Source organism: Ranitomeya imitator, chromosome 6 (genome assembly GCF_032444005.1).
Source record: "Ranitomeya imitator isolate aRanImi1 chromosome 6, aRanImi1.pri, whole genome shotgun sequence".
NCBI lineage: Eukaryota > Metazoa > Chordata > Amphibia > Anura > Dendrobatidae > Ranitomeya > Ranitomeya imitator.
The window spans coordinates 389,478,354-389,500,550 of NC_091287.1; the positions used below are offsets into that span (position 1 = coordinate 389,478,354).

Below are 22,197 nucleotides of genomic sequence, written 5' to 3' on the forward strand. Positions count from 1 at the left end.
GGGTGGGCAATAAGGCTGCAAAAACAATTGGACCCAGTTGCATTTTCGTGACTTGCTTGTGATGGTCGCAGTACCCCATTCACCTGCATTACTCTACAATGTAGCATCCCATGTCATCATGTAGCCCCGGCCTAAGTCAAGTATACAGGGAGGAGTGGTGGAGCTCTGAGTACTGATACACGAGCAAACTTCTTTCCTTTAAAGGGACTCTTCTACCAGGTTTTTGCTACTCCATCAGAAAGTAGCAAGATGTAGAAGCAGAAACCTTGAATCCAGCGATGTGTCACTTACTAGGCTGCTCGCTGCAGCTTTGATAAAAACTCTAAATGCTGAGCTCTGTATAAACCCGCCCACACACCTGATTGGTAGCTCTCCATGTACACTGTGCATAGGCAGAAAGCTGCCAATCAGTGGTGAAGGTGGGGTTTTACAGAGCATGGAGGAGTACATGATAGCAGGTTTTCTAGTCTTCTATTGAGAAAATAAGCAGGAGATTATCAAAACTACAGCAAGCAGCCCAGTAAGTGACTCATCGCTGGAAAAGGTGTCTCTTTCTACATCTTGCTGCTTAGGTGGCAAAAACCTGTTGATAGATTCCCTTTAAGCGCTGAGTAATTGTTGTTTTCAGTCTGCTGTCATGAGTAAGGCCCATGTATGTGCAGAAAAGACAGTGACGTAATGAAAACACAAACTACATGAAGCAGCTATGTAAAGAACGAGCGCAGATCTAAACTGATTGTTTACGGACTATAAGGGCTGCGGCTTGTGAACTATAGAAGGACGTTGTGTAACCTGCTGCCAATAACATCCTCTTAGTCATAGTTTAACCGATAAGCGTTCGCTTTTGTCTGCTGCCATATCAACTACACAGCTCTTAGGCAATAATCCACATGTGCTAGATTCAGCTGTCAAACTTATTGGTCCGCTGCCAGATCCAGCAACCGCCAACTGTAAGAGAAGGAACAAAGAAAAGCACATGTTGATATAAGAGTTAGAAAATGTTTCCCTCAGACACACCCGTCCTTCCAGAGCAACGGTTATTCTAGAGAAGGAAAGAATCCTGCTGATCGCCCCAGATAAGGGGCACAACAGATGGCTTCATTCACCGCCTGCACTGATAGCAATGGGAGCCATGGGATCCTATTACTCTGTGAGGATCGCCGCTTTCTGCAGGGAAATTATATTCTTTGTACACGATGACTTCAATTTGCTGCATTTCCTGGGAATGTTAGAGGGCGCGCAGGAGTTAAGTTACTCTGATCAGACGTCTCAGAGCCTATCCGGAAAGAACAACTTGGGGGAACTGCACCCCCTAGCACCCTCCAACCATCAGGGTATGCAAGGTGTTATAGTCTCCCAACAGGAGAGCCACAATGCTTACTGGTGGAATTATGCAAGAATTACCACACATTATGGATCGTTTATGGTGCTTTTGCTGAATTTATGCAGTTTTCCTGGGTGTGTGTGTGTATATATATATATATATATATATATATATATATATATATATATATATATATATATATATATATATATATCTTAGCTGCAGCTAGATGGGAGCTGGAAGGGGATTATAAAGTACAATGAAGATGATATTTTATTTTTAATTCTTTTGCTATTAGAGGTTAAAGAGTCATCGTCGTTTCAATTTTTATTTCATAAATCAATAGTGCACATTAAAATAAGCAACTCTGTAATATATATTATCTGAGGAATCTGTTTCTTTCTCCTACTTGGCTGATGATCAGTCATTCTCAAAATCCTCAATTCCTGGTAAAATCTGTATTCAGTGAAGACAGACTACTCCGTTACTGAGATAGGAGATGGTGGCTGCTAATGACACATTCTATGTAGAGAGGAGGAGGGAGGAGGAGAGAGGAGCTGGAGGCAGCGCTCCTTTCTCCTCCTTCTGTAGCAGCTGTCCTCCCCTTTTTCAGTAATGGGAAAATCTGTCTTCACTGGATACAGATTTTGCTTTTGAATTGAGAATTTTAAACATGTAAGATCAGTCCTAGAGGAGAAAGAAGCAGATTTCTCTGTTAACACCTTTCAGACCCTGGGCGTAATAGTACGTGTACGTCGGAATCCCTCCTGGCACATGTCAGCTGTTTTGAACAGCTGACATGTGCCTCTTAGGGTACGTGTCCACGTTCAGGATGGCCGGCGGTTTTGACGGAGCGGCATACTCGCTCCGCCCAAAGCTCCGCCCCCTTCTGGAGACGCGATGATGCCGGATGTGTTCATTGCACACATCCAGAATCATCGCACCCCACCAATGGGGCCCTGTGTTATGCCTTGTGGCGGCGCAGCATCGCCGCAAGGTAAACGGACATGGAGCGATCTAAAAAGACGCACCGCATGTCTGGAATCGCAGGGCCACCAGATGCGTGTTACCACGCATAGTTGAGACGGGATTTAATGAAATCCCCTCCACTATGCTGTAACATCTGGATGCTGCGTGTTTGAACGTGGAAACATACCCTAACAGCCGCGGGTGGAATTGCAATCACCTGCGTCAGTTAACCTGTTAAATGTCGCTGTCAATCTCTTACAGCAGCATTTAACTTGCACTTTCAGTAAGTGCTGAAAATCACTCCCATCGGTGACCCCGTCACATGATCATTGGTCACTGATGGGTTGGCATGACAACAGTCATGTCGTATTGCTATGAGTGCCACCCGGTGGTCGGCGCTCATAGCAAGTGAGCATTTCTGCTACACACAGGCAATCTGATCATGTGTGAGGTGTCTTTTTGTCTCCAAGCGCGCTTGTAAAATGACGGGCGTAACTCCACAATTTGGTCTCACTGGTGATCTGTCAGCTGACATTTGGGTCAGAACGAAAAACAGCTACGACACCTGTGTGTAGCAGTACCGATCAGACAACTGCAGCTTCTAGTCTCCTGTAGAGATTATTGAAGAATGCAAAAAGTAGAAAAAAAAAGCGTTTTTAAAAATATTAAAAGAATGAAAAAAATATGAAAGTTCAAATTACCCCGCTTTCGCCCCATTCAAAATAAAACAGTAAAAAAATCAAACATGCATGTATTTGGTATCACCGCGTTCAGAATCGCCCGATCTATCAATATAAAAAAGAATTAACCCGATCGGTAAATGGCGTAATGAGAAAAAAAGTCAAAACATCAGAATTACGGCTTTTTGGTCATTGCTACATTGCAATAAAATGCAATAATGGGCGATCAAAAGATCATATCTACATCAAAATTGTATCAATAAAAACGATAGCTCGGCACGCAAAAAATGAGCCCTCACGTAGCCTCAAACCATGAAAAATGGAACCTAGACATGTTTGGTGTCAATGAACTCGGAATGACCTGGAGAATCATAATGGCAGGTCAGTATTTTTGCATTTAGTGAACATGGTAAAAAAAAGTAAGTGCAGAAGTGGTGCAGAAAATCTGCAACATTAAAATGCACCAAATACTCATTGTGAGAAGTGAGCCCTATGCGTTCTAAAACTCCATATGCTCAGTATAGACATTTTTCTATAAAATTTTGCATAGGGAAAAAACAATGTCTGAGAAAAGCATGTGCCATCATAAAAAATCTTGAAGAAATGCATGAAACTCGTGAACCAATGTAGGTATTTAGGCCCCCACCTCCACTCCACAAAAAAAAAGTGTGACAGTACCACAATGGGTTTCCAGAGTTAGTCACTGCGCATATGTTTCAATTTTGCTCACCATAATCATAGAAACACTGCGATGCTTCATAAACAGGTAGAAGCTGGATGTGTGTAGAAATGCCTGGTAATTACCCCCCAGGGAACATCCTCCGTATCCCTGTTACAGATGTAATTCCCGGCCTGACCTTGGGTATCATCTGAACTAACAGCTTCATAGAGATATGATGATTAGTCCAGATCATATCCAGTGCGGAGCCTTACACATCACATACTGTCATTATCTGTCAGGGTTGGCTGACAACCTGTAAATGAAGGCAGCCAGACATTCCCAAGGCTTAGCTCTCCTGACATTACGCCAGAGGTGTTTGACAAATGCTAAAATTGAGCAATCTGCATATTCATGTGGGAAGCAGAGTTCTGATTTGATATGATATGATTAGAAATGAGCATAAATTAGTTTAAAAGGAAACAAGAGGGCGTCTGTCTGCTGGGATTGTAAAACGCGCGAACTGCGGAAGCAAAACGGGCAAAAAATGTCATTAAGACCAATTTCAGAAATGTTTTTCATTCTCATAATAAATGCAGTACAAGAAGTTTGCATGTTCTCCCCGTGTTTGCATCTAATTAATGGTACTGTATAAGAGAGTAAAAGGAGTAACTAAGCGTTGTAATAGAAGGGATGCAAAGATGTCCATAACTTTTACCTTGTATCAATCCCCTCTACAAGGGAGAACGTGAAGGCAATATTCAGTTTATCAAGGCTCTTGTCCTAAGCTAACGCTTGCTACATCAGTCCTAATGTGTTTTCACTTTGTGTATGATTGTTGGCCACTGTGATTATCAGAGGTGAATAAAGAGACACAAATTACAAATTTCATTCACTTCTGTAAAAGGAGACTTAGGTTATGTGCACACGTTGCGGATTTGGCTGCGGATACGCAGCGGATTTGACGCTGCGGATTCGCAGCAGTTTTCCATGCGTTGTACAGAACCATGTAAATCTATGGAAAACCAAATCCGCAGTGCACATGCTGAAACGCTGTTGTTTATTTTTTGCAGCATGTCAATTTTTTGTGCGGATTCCGTAGCGTTTTACACCTATTCCTTAATAGGAATCTGCAGGTGAAATCCGCACAAAAACCGCTGTAAATCCGCAGGTAAAACGCAGGGCAAAATATCTGCGGATATTTTGGGATCTGCGCGGAAAAATACGCACACGAATCCGCAACGTGTGCACATACTGTACCCTTAGTCCCCACACCCTGAGTAAATGTCATCACTGAGCTACATGCACACGTTTGATAGCAGCAGTTCAATGTGGGTGCACAAGCCTGATAGCAGTAGCTCAGTGTGGAGCCGTTTCACAAACGTGATAGATAAACTTCCTATTCCCTTTGTTGTCCGGTCTCCTACTTATCAGCATGTTTTAACCTGTAATACTGAGTTTCCTCCTCAAGGGTGGGCTCAAACAGTTACAGGATAATGGAAATCCCCTATTATACATCTCCTCATCTTGGCGAACCAAGAGTAAAGCTTTGAAAGCCGAAACGCGTAGGTGGTTATTCTACTGGAGGAACTGCCACTCTTTTAAAGTACCCAATAAATCGTGGATTTTATCTTTCACATTCCTGCTGCCTCACTGGAATTCTTTTTTCTCTGCTTTGCTATTCAGCCCATCCCAGGGTGGCTCCTCCCGAGTCTACCATCTGGTCTTGAGCAACTTTCACGATGAGCTGATTCTCCACTACTTGTCCACTACTTTATCAATGATGACATATCTTTAGGATATGAAGAAGAAGAAATAAGCAACAGTCTGCAGAGCGCTCAGATGAAGGTCGCAGGGGGCCAGCGGTGAAGAGAATAAAAACCTTTAATCCACAATGCGCTTCAACGACATATCGTCGTCTTCATCAGGTGGTCATCAGTTATCACTTTCATCTGAGCACTCTGCAGACTGCGTTGCTTATTTCTTCTTCATATTCCATTCCTCCCTCGGGGGACCACGGCTGGAGCTGCTACAGATGGACTGCATGTAACTCCCCTTACCTACTGAGAGGACTATTCCCCAGAGCTCCCCTAGATCGCGCTTCATCTCCTCTCATATCTTTAGGATAGTCATTAATATCTGATTGGTTGGGGTGCGACAACCGGCACACCCGCCTATCAGCTTTTCTGGGTAGCGTTGGACAGAACTGCTCCATTGCGGAGCTGCTCCATTTTCTGACAGTGGCCACGGCTAGGTGCGGCACATCTGCCTCCTATTATTTTAATAGGAGGCGAATGTGCACTACCCAGCTGAGGCCACTATCAGAAGATGGAGCAGCTACGCAGTTGAGCAGTTGCGGTCAGCGACCGCCACTGCCACTGGAATCAGCTGATCGGTGGGGGTGTCGCACCTCGACTGATCAGACATTGATGACCTATGCTAAGGATATGTCACCAATGATAAAGTAGTGGACAACTTCTTTAAGGCTCTGCAGCACCACAGAATAATTCATGTGGCCACTTCCTAAGCGATGTGCACAGATAGTAATCCCCAAATGACTAACTAAGCATATCCAAAGGCTGGGTTTTTTAAAAAAAAATAACACACAAAATCCAGAATATTGTCCCCAGTGCTATAATCCGTAGTGCAGACTGTTGCTCCTGTGGCTGTATACTTCTTGCACGCTCTTTGAAGCTGAGTCTGTTCACTATGCTTAATCATCCAAGGAGTTTGAATACAGCCCACCAATCGTCTTGTAAGAATGCATCTTTTGAAGTGACCGTGACGATTTCTCCCACTCCCACAGAGGCAGCGAGAAACCACCAGACTTATTCATCCAGGCAGACCGAATTCCTCCTGTTAATATTTCATAGCAAACGTTTGATTTCCTACCATAAAGAATGATCGGAGATAACCAAACGTTACGTATGAAGGCCGAGAAAATGAATATTCAGCCGAGTGTTTGACAATCCATATAGAAAGAATATCACTGAGAGCGGGGAATGGTTCACTGTGCTCAGCCTGCCGTGAAGAAATATCCCTCCTGTTCTGGACTATTCAGGCTGTATTTATTTGAAAGGGGATTAAGTCCTAGGGTGCCATGACAGGAAACGTCATGTGATTAAGAAGAGGGCTCAGGCAGACTGTAAGCACAGGGAGGAAATGATTTCTGCTCCACTTCATGCATTTTGGGTGAGTTATAACCATAGGGTCATTGCATTCAACCTCAAGAGCCAAGAGTGTTCCACTTTAAAGAAAATTGCTTTTTTAAATTACTATGTTATGGGAAAGAACAATGCATAATTCAGACAAGGAGACACTATGGGGGAGATTACCTAATTCTAGCATACTAGGTAGGAGGAAGCCTTTATAAATGAGTCACATTTGGCGAGACAGGGAGGAAACAACCCCTTCAACCAACACAATTGTCATTATTTCCAGAAGTGTTGTCCACGTTGGTAAATATAGTCATGGCTGAAAGTGTTGGTTACCTTGAAATTGTTCCAGAAAATTAAGCATTTCTTGCAGAAAATTATTGCAATTACACATTTTTGTTATACCCATGTTTATTCCCTTTGTGTGTATTTGAACAACACAAAAAACAGAGAAAATAAGGCAAATTGGACAAATTTTCACACATTTTGCAATAAATAGCTGCAATCAATCACTTTCTAGAACCATCAAGCTTCTTACACCTCTTAACTGGAATTTTGGACCACTCTTTTTTTTTGGCAAACTGCTCCTTGTCTTCCATATTGGAGGGGTACCTTCTCACAACAGCAATTTTAAGATCTCTCCACAGGTAGGTGTTCAAAACAACCCCAAAACATTATTGAACCTTCACCATATTGGACTATAGGTACTGTTTTTTTTTCTTTGTATGCCTCTTTCCGTTTTTGGTATATAGTAGAATGATGTGCTTTACCAAAAAGCTCTATCTTGGTCTCATCTGTCTACAAAACGCTTTCTCATAAGGATTTTGGTTTACTCACATACAATTTCGCAAGTCTAGCTTTTTTATGTCTCTGTGTCAGCAGTGTGGTCCTCCTGGGTTTCCTGGCAAAGCATTTCATTTCAATCAAATGTTGACAGTTTGTGCTGACATTGGTGCACCCTGAGCCTGCAGGGTGAATTTCTTTGGAACTTGATTGGGGTTGCTTATCCACCATCCGGACTATCCTGCATTGCAACCTTTCATCAATTTTTCTCTGCCGTCCACATCCAGGGAGATTAGCTACCGTGCCATGGGCTGTAAACTTCTTGATTATGTTGTGTACCTTGGACAAAGGAACATCAAGATCTATGGAGATGGACTTGTAACCTTGAGATTGTTGATATTTTTCACCAACTTTGGTTCTCATGTCCTCAGACAGTTCTCCTCTTTCTGTTCTCCATGCTTAGTGTGGCACACACTGACGCACAATGCAAAGAATGAGTCAACTTCTCTCCTTTTTATCTGGTTTCAGGTGTTATTTTCTTATTGCCCACACCTGTTACTTGCCACGTGTGAGTTTGAACGAGCATCACATGCTTGAAACAAAGTGTTTACCCACAATTTGGAAAGATGCCAACAATTTTGTCCAGCCCATTTTTTGGAGGTTTGCTTGAAATTATGTCCAATTTGCCTTTTTTTGTGTTGTTCCAAAACACACACAGAAAATAAACATGTGTATAACAAAACATGTGTAATTGCAATAATTTTCTGGGAGAAACACTTCATTTTCTGAAACAATTTCAAGAGTGCCAAAACTTACTGGCAATTATGCCAGTAAGAATAAATTCATTCAGTCCTCACAGACACATGTTAGATTGAATGTTGGAGACAGTTCTACATATTGAAATTCAGGTCCGTACTAGGACTGGAATTCAGTCCTGAAGATACACAGGCCTATGTCCCCCCAACCCTATACTCACTTTCCTAGAAAGGGTCTCCATGACAAATATTATCCTGCCTGGCTTTGGAGGAAATCAAGGTTTACTGCAAGACCAGGAGCAGATATAGACAAAAGATGGCCAAGGACAATATATGGGCTCTTTGCAGCTCAAAAAAGCACCTTTTATGTATCTGTAACAGAAGCTGCTTTTTGCTTTACAAGTGAATGTGGGCCCCCTTTCTCTCAAGGTTCCTGTATGTCTGCTTCAGTCGCACTAATAGTATATACGCCCCTGTGCAAGACCAATTTTACTGCTATATAAGATAATAAATAAAGAAATAATTCTGACAATCTATGACTACATATTACCTCCAAAAATAACAGAATAATACCCTCGTACTGATTTTTTAAAGGTGTTGCCCACCCCTGAGTACATTTTCAGCAAACCATGCAGCCTATGAAGTCCTAACGATGTATATAATACACACTGTTAGGAACCGGCAATGCTACTTGTTGTCACATGCCGACTAGAGTATCAGACCCCTCGCTCAATGTGTTGAGACATCAGACGGAACATGATTGTGTGCAAATCACATAGTTGCAGTTACATTACGACTCCAGGAACCATCGAGCGCAGGTGAATCCTAATAGTGTTCATATTACATGGCGGTAGGATTTAGCAAGTTGCATGGATTGCCAAAAATATACTTAAGCATGGACAACCCTCTTAACAAAAATGATTATACAAATGCCAATATTAGAAACAATACAGAAATATAATAGCCAAATAATTCAGCCAGACCATAACCAAATATTACACAGTAATAGTGATAATAGCATCATTCTGATCATTAACCAAAACGATTATACTAAAATGGATATATCCCCCACTCCCTAATTATGCATCCTAACAGTACAAATAATGCCCCTCTTGTACCTATTAAAGTATACAAAGAAATTAATCTTGCGTTACCCCGCTCCTAAACCTATCGGTGATGAGCTTCTCCTCTCTACAGTCCATGATGTCATCCTGCTGCCCAGCTTCCCCTGGGTTGAATTGTCTTGCAGGATGCAGGACAGAAGTTACCTGTGCAAGTGGGGAAGCAAGGAGCCGATGACTCTCTGCTCTGCTCCTGTTGTCCACAGCATCCGCATACTGAGGATGCCGATACTGTTGGAAGTCTTGCTTGCCGATACAGTCTACTACATCTGGTTTCTGCCAAAAGGTCAGTTCAGCCCTGTAACTATTGAAACTTGAAACTACTGGCATTTGACAAAAATATTCTAAAGGGATTGACTCATCTTCCTAATCAGATAAATTGAAAATAAGTTTGAAAAGTATGAAAAAAAATAAAAACACACAAGTTCAAATCACCCCCTTTTGCACCATTGAAAATAAAACAATAAAAAAAATAAAAAAAATTACAAATATTTGGTATTACTGCATTCAGAAATGTCTAATCTGTAAAAATAAAAAATAAATTAATCCTATGAGTAAACAGCATAATGAAAAAAAATTGAAATGCTAGAATAATAAAGTGCAGTAAGAGGCAATCAAAGCATCATAACTACCCCAAAATGATTTCAGTAAAAACGTCAGCTTGAGGCACAAAAAAATTAGCCCTCATCGCGCCCCATATCCCAAAAACTGAAAACAATAATGGTCTCCGCAAATGACAAAAAGAGGCAAAATAAATTTTCATACAAATTTTCAAATTTTTTTCATCACTTAAATAAAAAAAAGTTACGTTTGGTACCTGCGTATTCATGCTGACCTAGAGAATCATGTTGCCAAGTCAGTTTTACCATATATTGAACATAGTAAATAAAAAAAAAAAAAGCAATTGTGGAATTGCCCTTTTGTTTGCAATTTCACCGCACATGGAACTTTTTTCCCATTTTGCATCTCAATGGTGTCACTCAAAAATATCACTCGTCCTGCAAAAACCAAGACCTCATCAGGTCATCAGGCTGCATTGATGGAAACATTTTAAAAAAAATATAGCTGTTGGAAGATAAGCCGGAAAATACGAAAACAAAAAAAAAAGAAAATGGCCCTGGGGGTGAAGGGGTTAATTCTATAGTTTATTACTCGATGCCTAGGAGTGCAGCTAAGAGCTTGCAAGTGCTGCACTGATCGTTGGATCCAGCCACCTTCAGTGCCCTTGCTCTCCTCTGATGCTACAGCATGAAAGAGCGGACTGTTCGATCGAATGGCTCAGTCACGTCTCTGGCCAAATGATCCGTCATCACGTGTGCAGGGTTCTCTGGCAAAGAGGACGCCTGGAGGTAGAGAAGCAATGTGCTCCTCAAGAGAGAAGACTAGAGATACTCTTTAACAACCTGTGCTATTTCTGTTAGAATAATCGTGTGGGTACTGTCACTGTACCCCAAAGATCAGTAGCAGTTGAACAGTTCTGTTCGCGCTACTGCTGTGATCAAAGAAAACTCTGTTCCCGGCTGTTAACCTTGTCGGTGCTGTGAAGAAGGATCTGCTTAATGGCGAGCCTATAAAATATTTTCAGGGCTGTCTCAAGTAATTTGCTATTAAAGGGAATCTGACAGCAGGTTTTTGCTTCCTCGTTTGAGAGCAGCCTGATGTAGGAACAGAGACCTTAATGGGGGCAGTGGTTCTGACACAATCAGAGTTTTTAGATTTAGCAACATTGACTTTTAGGATTGTTACTTCCAATAGGTGGCACTAGAGTTCCTCTTCCTCCAGAGACAATTTGCATATTTCCCAGAGGAGCATGGCAGACTTGACATGTCACTCTCCGCAAGGAGAAATGTTACCACTTGGATCCCAGTCAGACGCCTCTCACTCAGTCAAACCAGATCTCACACCTTGCACTGATGAGGGGGCAGTATCTCAAAACACAGTGTCTGCAAACTGAGATTCTGGTTTGGCTTTTATCCTGTCAGGTAGCAAGGTTCGTTAAAGGGACAGCATTGACTTATAGGATTGCTACTTCCAATAGGAGGCACTATAGTTCTACTCATCTTCCTCTCTGAAGAGATTGTAGATTTAGCAAACCAGCAGAGCTGAGAAAGCTACCTCCGCCCACATCAGGCTTTGTATGCACATTATCTATAGACAGTGAGCTGCCTATCACAGGAGAGGGCGGAGTCGGACCAGGAGGCGCGTGCTGCAATGATAAGCTCCAGGTGCTAAAACAATCATTGGAAGAAAACAAAATCACAAGCTTGATAAGAGAGGCATCACAAAAATCACAAGCTTGATAAAAGAGGTATTTTAACCCCTACAACATGCTGTTTCGGATTACATAGCAAGAACCTGTTGACATAAATTAAAAGGGCGACTAAGCATTGTAATACACGTAATACATATAAAAAATGAAAAATATGGGTTATACTTTATATACCGTAATCACTTTAATTTCAACTAGACGCAAGAGGTAAAATAAAATGAATACTTGGAGGATACATTTATAAAATATTTTCAATTGTTTAATGACAAATTACACCTATTCACTGAAAAACACATTGATCCAAAAGTCATCACAGAATAAAAGCATCTCTACTTACTAATACCTAATCACATTACTTACTCACTGTAGAATGCAGCAGGCCCCCATGACTAAATGCGGAGGTAGCACATTTGCACAACACAGATTAAACAACCACTCACACACCGACCCATTATGTAGGGGCTGTTTAGTATTTAAATGCACGCGGATAAGGCTTGTACAGGGCGCCAGTCACACAGATACGTGTAGAGCCTATAGGTCACTATTAGATCAGGCAGGCTTCCAAACACTCTATGTGCACCCCATGAGGACAGGACTCCAGTTTCCCCCACCAATACTACAGGGCGTGGCAGCACCATGCAAAAATTTCAAAAGATATTTGGTATTTGTTGATATTTTGGCCAAGATATGCAAGCTTGAAACATATGTCAAGGATTCTCATTGTCTTGCATGTCCCTGGTCTAACACCAAGAGACAAGTTGTAAATTCAGAAATGTATTTCATGTTTCATTGAGAATATTTCAGATTTCATTGAGAATTTTGTTAACACAGAACTTGCATCAAATGCCCATACATTTGCAAACCACTTTGCAAGACAATTGGGGTAAGTTTTGAGAATGTCTATGTTCACATTATGTTTGAGCCACATATCCTTGGCTTCATTGGGATTTTCATCTGAACCCCTGAAAAACAGATTTCATACAGAACTCCTGACTAAGCCATTGCAACAAGGCAGGCGAAATCGCTTTCTGCCCTCTGGCCTACAATTCGCCAGTGTCAACCATTTTAAGGTTAATCATGTTCTTGTGCCTGCCAAAATGGAGGCAGTTCAGACTCATTCTGCATTAATACAATGAATGGCTCCGCTGGTAGATCTATCCAAATTTCACTTTTCAGGACTTCCGCCGAAAGTCCTGATGGAGTCACAAATGTGTGGCCTGAATGTAATGTGAACCTGGTATAAAGGTACCGTCACACTCAGCGACGCTGCAGCGATATAGACAAGAGCCGATCGCTGCAGCGTCGCTGTTTAGGTCGCTGTAGAGACGTCAAACACAGCAACTCCAGAACGATGCAGGAGCGATCCAGTGACGTAACGGCGACTCACTTATCGTTCTCGCTGGTCGCTCCATGTAAAACGTTGCTGGCATCGTTGCTTTTGCTGTCAAACATGACGATACACGCCGACCTGACGATGAAATAAAGTTCTGGACTTCTAGCTCCGACCAGCGATGGCACAGCGGGATCCAGATCGCTGCTGCGTGTCAAACACAACGAGATCGCTATCCAGGACGCTGCAACATCACGGATTGTTGTCGTTCTCGTTGCAAAGTTGCTGAGTGTGACGGTACCTTAAGTTGTCACGTATGTTTGCATGAGGAATAAAACACTGTTTCTGGCTGTTAAATGACTTGAATTCTACTTTTTTTAGCAGTTTGGAATCCTCAGCAGTTTATCTTTGTGTATTCTGCCTCTTTCTCTCTTCAGTTACCCTTCCTCCCAACTCCATAGTCTTCTGTTTGTAATTTGAACCTTTATTAAAGACAGTTCTGCAGACAAATTTGACCAGTTTTTAAAGGGAATCTGTTGCCGGATTTCACACCCCAAACTATGTATACAAGGGGTTCTCACTAAATTAGAATATCATCAAAAAGTTAATTTATTTCAGTTCTTCCATACAAAAAGTGAAACTCATATATTATATAGAGTCATTACAAACAGTGATTATTTCTGTTGATGTTGATGATTATGGCTTACAGCCGATGAAAACCCAAAAGTCATTATTTCAGTAAATTAGAATAATTAACAAAAAACATCTGCAAAGGCTTCCTAAGCATTTAAAAAGGTCCCTTAGTCTGTTTCAGTAAGCTCCACAATCATGGGGAAGACTGTTGACCTGACAGATGTCCAGAAGGCAGTCATTGACACGCTCCACAAGGAGGGTAAACCACAAAAGGTCATTGCTAAAGAAGCTGGCTGTTCACAGAGTGCTGTATCCAAGCATATTAATGGACAGTTGAGTGGAAGGAAAAAGTGTGGTAGAAAAAGGTGCACAAGCAACCGGGATAACAGCAGCCTTGAAAGGATTTTTAAGAACAGGCCATTCAAAAATTTGGGAGACATTCACAAGGAGTGGACAGCTGCTGGAGTGATTGCTTCAAGAGCCACCACACACAGCCAGCATCATCTTCTCCTCAGGGGTGGACACACCATTTGTGCAACCTGTGCAGCTACAAAAGGGCTCAATAAGTAAGGGGGTCTACTTCCCCCTCCAAGGCAGGTAGAATTGTGCAGTATGAAAATGCAAAGGACCCATATGTTGTTCTTGTACATGGGCCCTTTTCTGTCTGTGTCCAATCCTATTTCTCCTGCTTGACTAATGGCTAAGGTCACCAGCATAGATGTTGTAGAAGGAGGAGGAGGCAGAGCTGTGCGGTGAATAGAGCTGGAGTGACAGAGGCTTCAGATTATCATTATTTATTTTTGAAGTAACATTAATTCCATAATGCAGCATATTTGGTTACATATATATTACATACCGTAAGTAAAATATAGTATACAAACTGACTGCTACAGAGAAGACCCTGCCTCCATGATCTTAGAATGTATAGAGTAAGGGGGAATGAGGCTGTAATTTGGGGGCTTTGTGCAGCAGTAGGGGTAAAGAGGTGACAGTGGATTTCATGCTGTAGATTTTCAGATCTGCAATATTTCTTTGTTCTTATTTACATATCAATACAAATGGTGATTTCTCAGTAAGGAAGGAAGGGATCAGCCATGTAAAGGTATTACGGACTAGTCTTGAAAGAGCAGGAAGGGATCAGCCATGTAAAGGTATTACGGACTAGTCTTGAAAGAGCAGGAAGGGATCAGCCATGTAAAGGTATTACTGGACTAGTCTTGAAAGAGCTACACAGGCATATAAATGGTTTGGGGAGGAATTTTGCTGATAGATTCCCATTAAGAATACATGATCAGTGCAAGGACACTGATGACTGAGTGAGGGAAGAAGGCATTTTTCTTTTGGGAGACATATTGTAAAGTTTCATGTCTTCAGTTGTTCTTTATGAAAATCAGTTAGAAGTGTAATTACTACTTAAAGTTTGTGGGGCTCCTATTCCACCTTATTTTAAGGGCCCCCTAGAAGTTATAATGAGCTGAGACAGCGACTCCCTTAGTAGCAGCCAGTTTCTCCCATTATATACTCAGTATACTCAGAGAATTTCTTTGTTTTTGGCCAAATAACTTACTACTAAGAACCAAGTCAAGGTATGGTCTAATTGCTCCCTGCGTATAAATCTTACTGTGTAACTTACTCCATTGTGTACAAATTGCACATCCTGAAGTCTCTACAAGACACTTGGCATGCAGCGACATGTGAACATAGTTCTCTTTTGTTCTCGCTATGAAACATGGAGATGTTTATTTGAAGTTGGTTTCGCATTTGCTTGGATGTTGAATATTTGACCAGTGTTCTTGAATTAATTGCAGGCTCCTCTGGCAGGGAGTTGTAATACAATGGTAAAACAAGCGCAAACACAAATCCATTCAGATTTCCTTTTAAAGGAGATGTCCCATGCGCGTATACTAAGAGCACACCTTGTACCTTTTATCATACATGAGTCATGTGTTACCGGGAGATGACAGTGACAGCGTGTCTGTGCCTGACATAGGCTGTCAGTGAACCTGTCTGTGCTTTATTCCTGTACTTTGATGCCTACATCCTTCTCATACTTTGCATGTGATTAAGATTTGGCAACTTTAAGAATTTTTTTCTCTATCTCCTACTCATCCCAGAGAATCACACTCTGATCATAGTGTCATTTCCATATTTGATCTAATTCTCTCGGACGAGAGAATCTACGGCTGTCTGCACCTGCCCAAACCATGTCCAGGAAAGTGCCCATGGATCACAGAGAAGATTAAGAAGGCTCCCCTAACATGTACATGAGAAGATTCTGCATTAACTACAGTATTTTTCAGACTATAAGACGCACCCCGAATTTTAATTTCAATCTCAGGAAATCTCGCTGATTTCAATCTGAAGAAATGAGATCTCGGTGCCGAGATCTCAATCTGCGCATGTGCCGCCTCCGGCAGCCATTTTCATGAAGTCCACAGCATAGAAACCATGGAAGTGCACATGCTCCAGATTTTCACAAAATGTCGCAGAACCTCTGCACTGCTGAGCAGTGCCGGACACCCCCTCCTACCAGCCTGGAACTCACAGCTTCACACATCCAAACACCACAACAGTATCACCTGACTCCTGACACCATTGGCCCCCCACTTGGTAAGCTACATTCGGACTATAAGACGCACCCCCATTTCCCCCCCAAAAAAATTGGAGGGGAAAGTGTGTTCTATAGTCTGAAAAATATGGTATTTATTAGTAACCACCACAAAATCACTTCCCCAACACATTTGTTATAGATAAAGTAAGCAGCCTCATTAAACAGCTATTTCCATCTTCATAAATAGGCAATGTCAGATCGTGCTTGCAAATTACTGTCTTTTAAATTCTGTACAGTATTTTTGTTGACTGCTCATTGGCTTGGAGACAGACCACTTCTGATAGACAGCAGAGCATGGTAGTGCTTACAAGTTCCTTTCTATTGAGCTTGTAAGTAGTGTATTGAAGCTGGGAAGGATGGCTAGATTGTGCTATTACCTCTAAATTCCAGCTGGCTTCCACACAGTGCTTACCAAGCTACACAACAGTGATGTGGAGTCTCCTAAGAAACGTGCTGTAAAGGAAAGACATGTGTTAAAGGGAACACATGCTTTTGAAAATGTTTTTTGATCTGCAGGATGTTATAGAGCAGAAGGAACAGATTAGACTGAAATACATTTTTGTGGGAACAGTTAAAGTAATACTTGCATGTAATACATTGAATTCCCTGCATAGGCAGCTGTCAATCACTAAATAAGACCACCCAATGGACTCAAGTGCTTATAAACACCAGGGATTTCAATAAATAAAATTAAACGTTTCCAAGAAACCTATATATCATTCTGCTTAGGCCCCTTTCACACATCCGTCTTTTGTCATCAGTCACAATCCGTTGGCTCGACAGATCAATGGATCCGTCGCAGATTGTGGAAAACTGATGCGACAAATCCGGCTTTTGGACAGATCTGACTAGCTGATCTGGCTAATTGGATCGGAGCATGCTCAGTTAAAAAAAACATAATCCGTCACTGGATTTCATCATTTAAGTAGGCTGCCATTCTAGCAAACGACGGACAGCGAAGGATCCATCGCTGTCCGTTTTTTAGATGTACACAAAAAACGTTACTTTGTCTGTTGTCTCTGGCTGCCGGACAACCAATTTTCGATGCATCCAGAGAACAAAGGATGAAACGTGAGGCCATCTGTCGCAATCCATCACTAATACAATATCAATCGCCGGATCCGTTTTTGTTTTTCAAAATTCGACGGATTGCGACTGATGGGAAAAAACTGATATGTGAAAGTGGCCTTAGATGCCAACTTTCTATACCATGCTGTCCACAGATCGGACTGCACGCACAATATGACAGGTTCCTATTAATATCTTAAGAATGGGTGAATATTTTTAGTAGTAAATAGCAAAAGTCATTATCTTCACAAGAAATATCCAACAATATCCATCTATGAAGATGAGACTATCCCTTTAATCAGTGGTATAGCCTGAATCTCATGGGTCCCAATGCAAAAGCTCCAACAGGGCCTCTGATAATTCCAAGTGTTTAGTAGAATTAGTCATTTCATATAGGCCAAAGGGACTTTTTGGGCCCCTTAGGCTCTAGGGCCCAGGTGCAATTGCAACCCCTGAACCTATTGTAGTTATACCCCTGCCTTTAAGGCACATGGCTTCTATGGAGTTTGAATCATAGCCTGACTGCGTGGTATGGAAGGAGTACGACGCAGAAAAGGTGAACGGATGGACTCTACATGCCTGGTTCCCACCGTGAGGCATGGAGGAGGAGGCGTGATGGTGTGTGGGTGCTTTGCTGGTGACACTGTTGGGGATTTATTCAAAATTGAAGGCATACTGAACCAGCATGGCTACCACAGCATCTTGTAGCGGCATACTATTCCATCTGGTTTGCGTTTAGTTGAACCATCATTTATTTTTCAACAAGACAATGACCCCAAACACACCTTCAGGCTGTGTAAGGGCTATTTGACCAAGAAGGAGAGTGATGGGATGCTACGTCAGATGACCTGGCCTCCACAGTCACCAGACCTGAACCCAATCGAGATGGTTTTGGGTGAGCTGGACCGCAGAGTGAAGGCAAAAGGGCCAACAAGTGCTAAGCATCTCTGGGAATTCCTTCAAGATTGTTGGAAGACCATTCCCGGTGACTACCTCTTGAAGCTCATCAAGAGAATGCCAAGAGTGTGCAAAGCAGTCATCAAAGCAAAAGGTGGCTACTTTGAAGAACCTAGAATATAAGACATAATTTCAGTTGTTTCACACTTTTTTGTTAAGTATATAATTCCACATGTGTTAGTTCATAGTTTTGATGCCTTCCGTGTGAATGTACAATTTTCATAGTCATGAAAATACAGAAAAATCTTTAAATGAGAAGGTGTGTCCAAACTTTTGGTTTGTACTGTACTTCTGGGGAAGTTGGCTCCTTTTATTATTTGTAAAAAAAAAAAATAAAAATCTGTAAAGTAGATAATATAATGCATTCTTAAGAAGTAGAAAAATTTACAAGCGCTTAAAAATATATCTAAAATCATTGCAGTCCAGTAGGTAAGAAAGATGAGGTCTTTCATTCATATCCTAATAGACACATGCAAGAATGGGATGAGGGGTAGGAAGGGTATGCACCTGTCTAGGGTGCCACCTCCTGCCTTCCCGATCCTCAACATCTCCTCCTCTACTCCCCTCTCATCTCTTCTTCCCACAACCGCATCCAAGACTTCTCCTGTGCTTCCCCCATACTCTGGAACTCTCTACCCCAACACATCAGACTCTCGCCTACCATAGAAACCTTCAAAAAGAACCTGAAGACTCACCTCTTCCGACAAGCCTACAGCTTGCAGTGATCCTCAACCAGCTCTACCCTCTCCTAGAGTATCCTCACCCATCCCCTGCAGACTGTAAGCCCTTGCGGGCAGGGTCCTCCCTCCTTATGTACCTGTATGCCTTGTTTTTTTTGCTCATGTTTAATTGTATTTGTCTACATTTGCCCCTTTTCAAATGTAAAGCGCCATGGAATAAATGGCGCTATAAAAATGAATAATAATAATAAATAATAATAACAATAATTCTAGATTGTAAATGTAACGCATTGGAGGGGAAGGAGGGATGTGCATTAGGGATCCTGTCACCTTAGTCTCTGAGCTATTCCTTTGCTCAGGGGTGACTTCATCTGCCTACGGCACCAAAATACTTTGCCCCAGCCCTAGACCCATGGGTTACCGATGTGGCCAATGTCACATTTGTATTTGCTATTTCACTGTTCTGTTTCGTTGCTGCATGTTGTACCTCTTTTCCTGGCAAAATGTAGGAGTCTACATCAATGGCTCTGAACAGAGTCACATACTGTAATGGTCACATCTGCCGTCTTATGTTGTAGCTAGGAGTCAGCACAATCCGTGTCAACACGTCCTAAGCTCACCTTTGTCCTCAGCACCTTCTCTGTTCTGGAGTACTATATGTTGTGTATCACTGTTGTTTCAGGAAGACGATGTTCTGTAATATGATAGCATTCACACATGGAAAAATGGGAGACATGTGAGAAGTGTTAATTGACAATCTTTGGTTTCTTTTTCAGTATCTTCATGTATCACCACATATAAAAAGACACCTCCTCCAGTGCCACCCCGGACAACTACAAAACCTTTCATCTCCATCACTGCTCAGAGTAGCACAGAATCTGCCCAAGATGCCTACATGGATGGACATGGACAAAGGGGGGATATGATTAGTCAGTCAGGGCTCAGTAATTCTACTGAGAGTCTGGACAGTATGAAAGCGCTTACAGCCGCTATTGAAGCTGCCAACGCTCAGATTCATGGCCCAGCAAGCCAGCACATGGACAACACCATGACAGTGAACTCCACTTCAACTGTTTCCACCATCACTGCAGATGACAGGAAAAAGAATCAGTTCAGGAAAAACTTATCCATTGGAATTCAGGTAATCCAGCCATTCTTCTACATCCCACATGGAAGTATTAACGATTTCTGATCAGAATTGCAACATACAGACCATCACAACACAAGCAATCTGTAAGCACACTGACAATCCCTGTCTGCAGCCACCAATAAAGCCATTCTTAGTACTATGCGTAAAAGTCATAGAGCACACAAATAATAAGAATATTACAATATACAACTCCACTTAATGTTTTTCCCTTTTTTAAAATAAAATAAAAAAATTACAGTGTGTAAAAATATAAAAATAAATAAATTCCTAAATAAAGGAAAAATATATATATATATTGTTCCAATAAATACATTTCTTTATGTAAACTAAAAAAAAACAATAAAAGTACACATATTTAGTATCGCCGCGTCTGTAATGACCCGACCTATAAAACTGTCCCACTAGTTAACTCCTTCAGTGAACACCGTAAAAAAAAAAAGCCGAGGCAAAAAACAACGCTTTGTTATCATACCGCCAAACAAAAAGTGGAATAACACGCGATCAAAAAGACGGATATAAATAAACATGGTACCGCTGAAAACGTCATCTTGTCCCACAAAAAACGAGCCACAAAACAGCGTCATCAGTGAAAAAATAAAATAGTTATAGCACTCAGAATAAAGCGATGCAAAAATAATTATTTTTTACATAAAATAGTTTTTTTGTATAAAAGCGCCAAAACATAAAAAAAATAAATGAGATATCGGTGTAATTGTACTGACCCGAAGAATAAAACTGCCTTATCAATTTTACCAAAAACGGAACTGTATAAACGCCACCCCCAAAAGAAATTCAGGAATTGTTGATTTTTGTTCATTCTACCTCACAAAATTCGGAATAAAAAGAGATAAAAAAATGTCACGTGCCTGAAAATGGTACCAATAAAAACGTCAACTCGTCCCGCAAAAAAACAAGACCTCATTACCCTGTGGACCAAAATATGGAAAAATTATAGCTCTCAAAATGTGGTGACGCATAAAATATTTTTTGCAATAAAAAGCATTTTATTTTAGTGTGTAACAGCTGCCAAATATAAAAACCCGCTATGAATAGTAAATCAAACCCCCTTTATCACCGCCTTAGTTAGGGAAAAATAATAAAATAAAAAAAATGTATTTATCTCTATTTTCCCACTAGGGTTAGGGTTAGGGCTAAAGTTACGGTTGGGGCTACAGTTAGGGCTGGAGCTAAAGTTAGGGTTAGGGTTAGGGTTGGGGCTAAAGTTAGGGTTAGGGTTTGGTTTACATTTACGGTTGGGATTAGGGTTGAGATTAGAGTTAGGGGTGTGTCAGGGTTAGGGGTGTGGTTAGGGTTAGGGGTGTATTGGAGTTAGGGGTGTGGTTAGGGTTGGGATTAGGGTTAGGAGTGTGTTGGGGTTAAGGGTGTGTTAGGGTTAGGGGTGTGGTTACGGTTGGGAATAAGGTTAGGGGTGTGTTCGGGTTAGGGTTGGAGTTAGAAATGGGGGGTTTCCACTGTTTAGGCACATCAGGGCTCTTCAAATGCAACATGGTGTCTGATCTCAATTCCAGCCAATTCTGCATTGAAAAAGTAAAACAGTGCTCCTTCCCTTCCGAGCTCTCCCGTACGCTCAAACAGGGGTTTGCTCCAACATATGGGGTATCAGCGTACTCAGGACAAATTGGACAACAACTTTTGGGGTCCAATTTCTCTTGTTATCCTTGGGAAAATAAAAATTTGGGGCTAAAAAATAATTTTGTGGGAAATGTTTTTTTTTATTTTCACGGCTCTGCATTATAAACTGTAGTGAAACACTTGGGGGTTCAAAGTTCTCACAACACATCTAGATAAGTTCCTTGGGGGGTCTAGTTTCTAATATGGGGTCACTTGTGGGGGGTTTCTACTCTTTAGGTGCATCAGGGGCTCTGCAAATACAACATGATGCCCGCAGACCATTCCATCTAAGTCTGCGTTTCAAACGGCACTCATTCCCTTCCCTTTAGGCACATCAGGGGCTCCCCAATGCAACATGGTGTCCCATCTCAATTCCAGCCAATTTTGCATTGAAAAGTCAAACGGCGCTACTTCCCTTCCAA

The 22,197-nt window shown here is 41.6% G+C and overlaps 1 protein-coding gene across 6 annotated transcripts in view; it reads left to right on the plus strand.

Annotated features, from left to right (window-relative positions):
• The window catches only part of DLGAP1 (DLG associated protein 1), a 937,306-nt gene that overhangs the window by 808,592 nt on the left and 106,517 nt on the right, over positions 1–22,197 (plus strand). For all 6 annotated transcript variants that reach the window (XM_069731141.1, XM_069731137.1, XM_069731138.1 and 3 more), the window contains one exon: positions 19,770–20,134. In XM_069731141.1, coding sequence (XP_069587242.1) covers positions 19,770–20,134 — 365 coding nt within the window. The remainder of the gene's footprint in view (positions 1–19,769; positions 20,135–22,197) is intronic.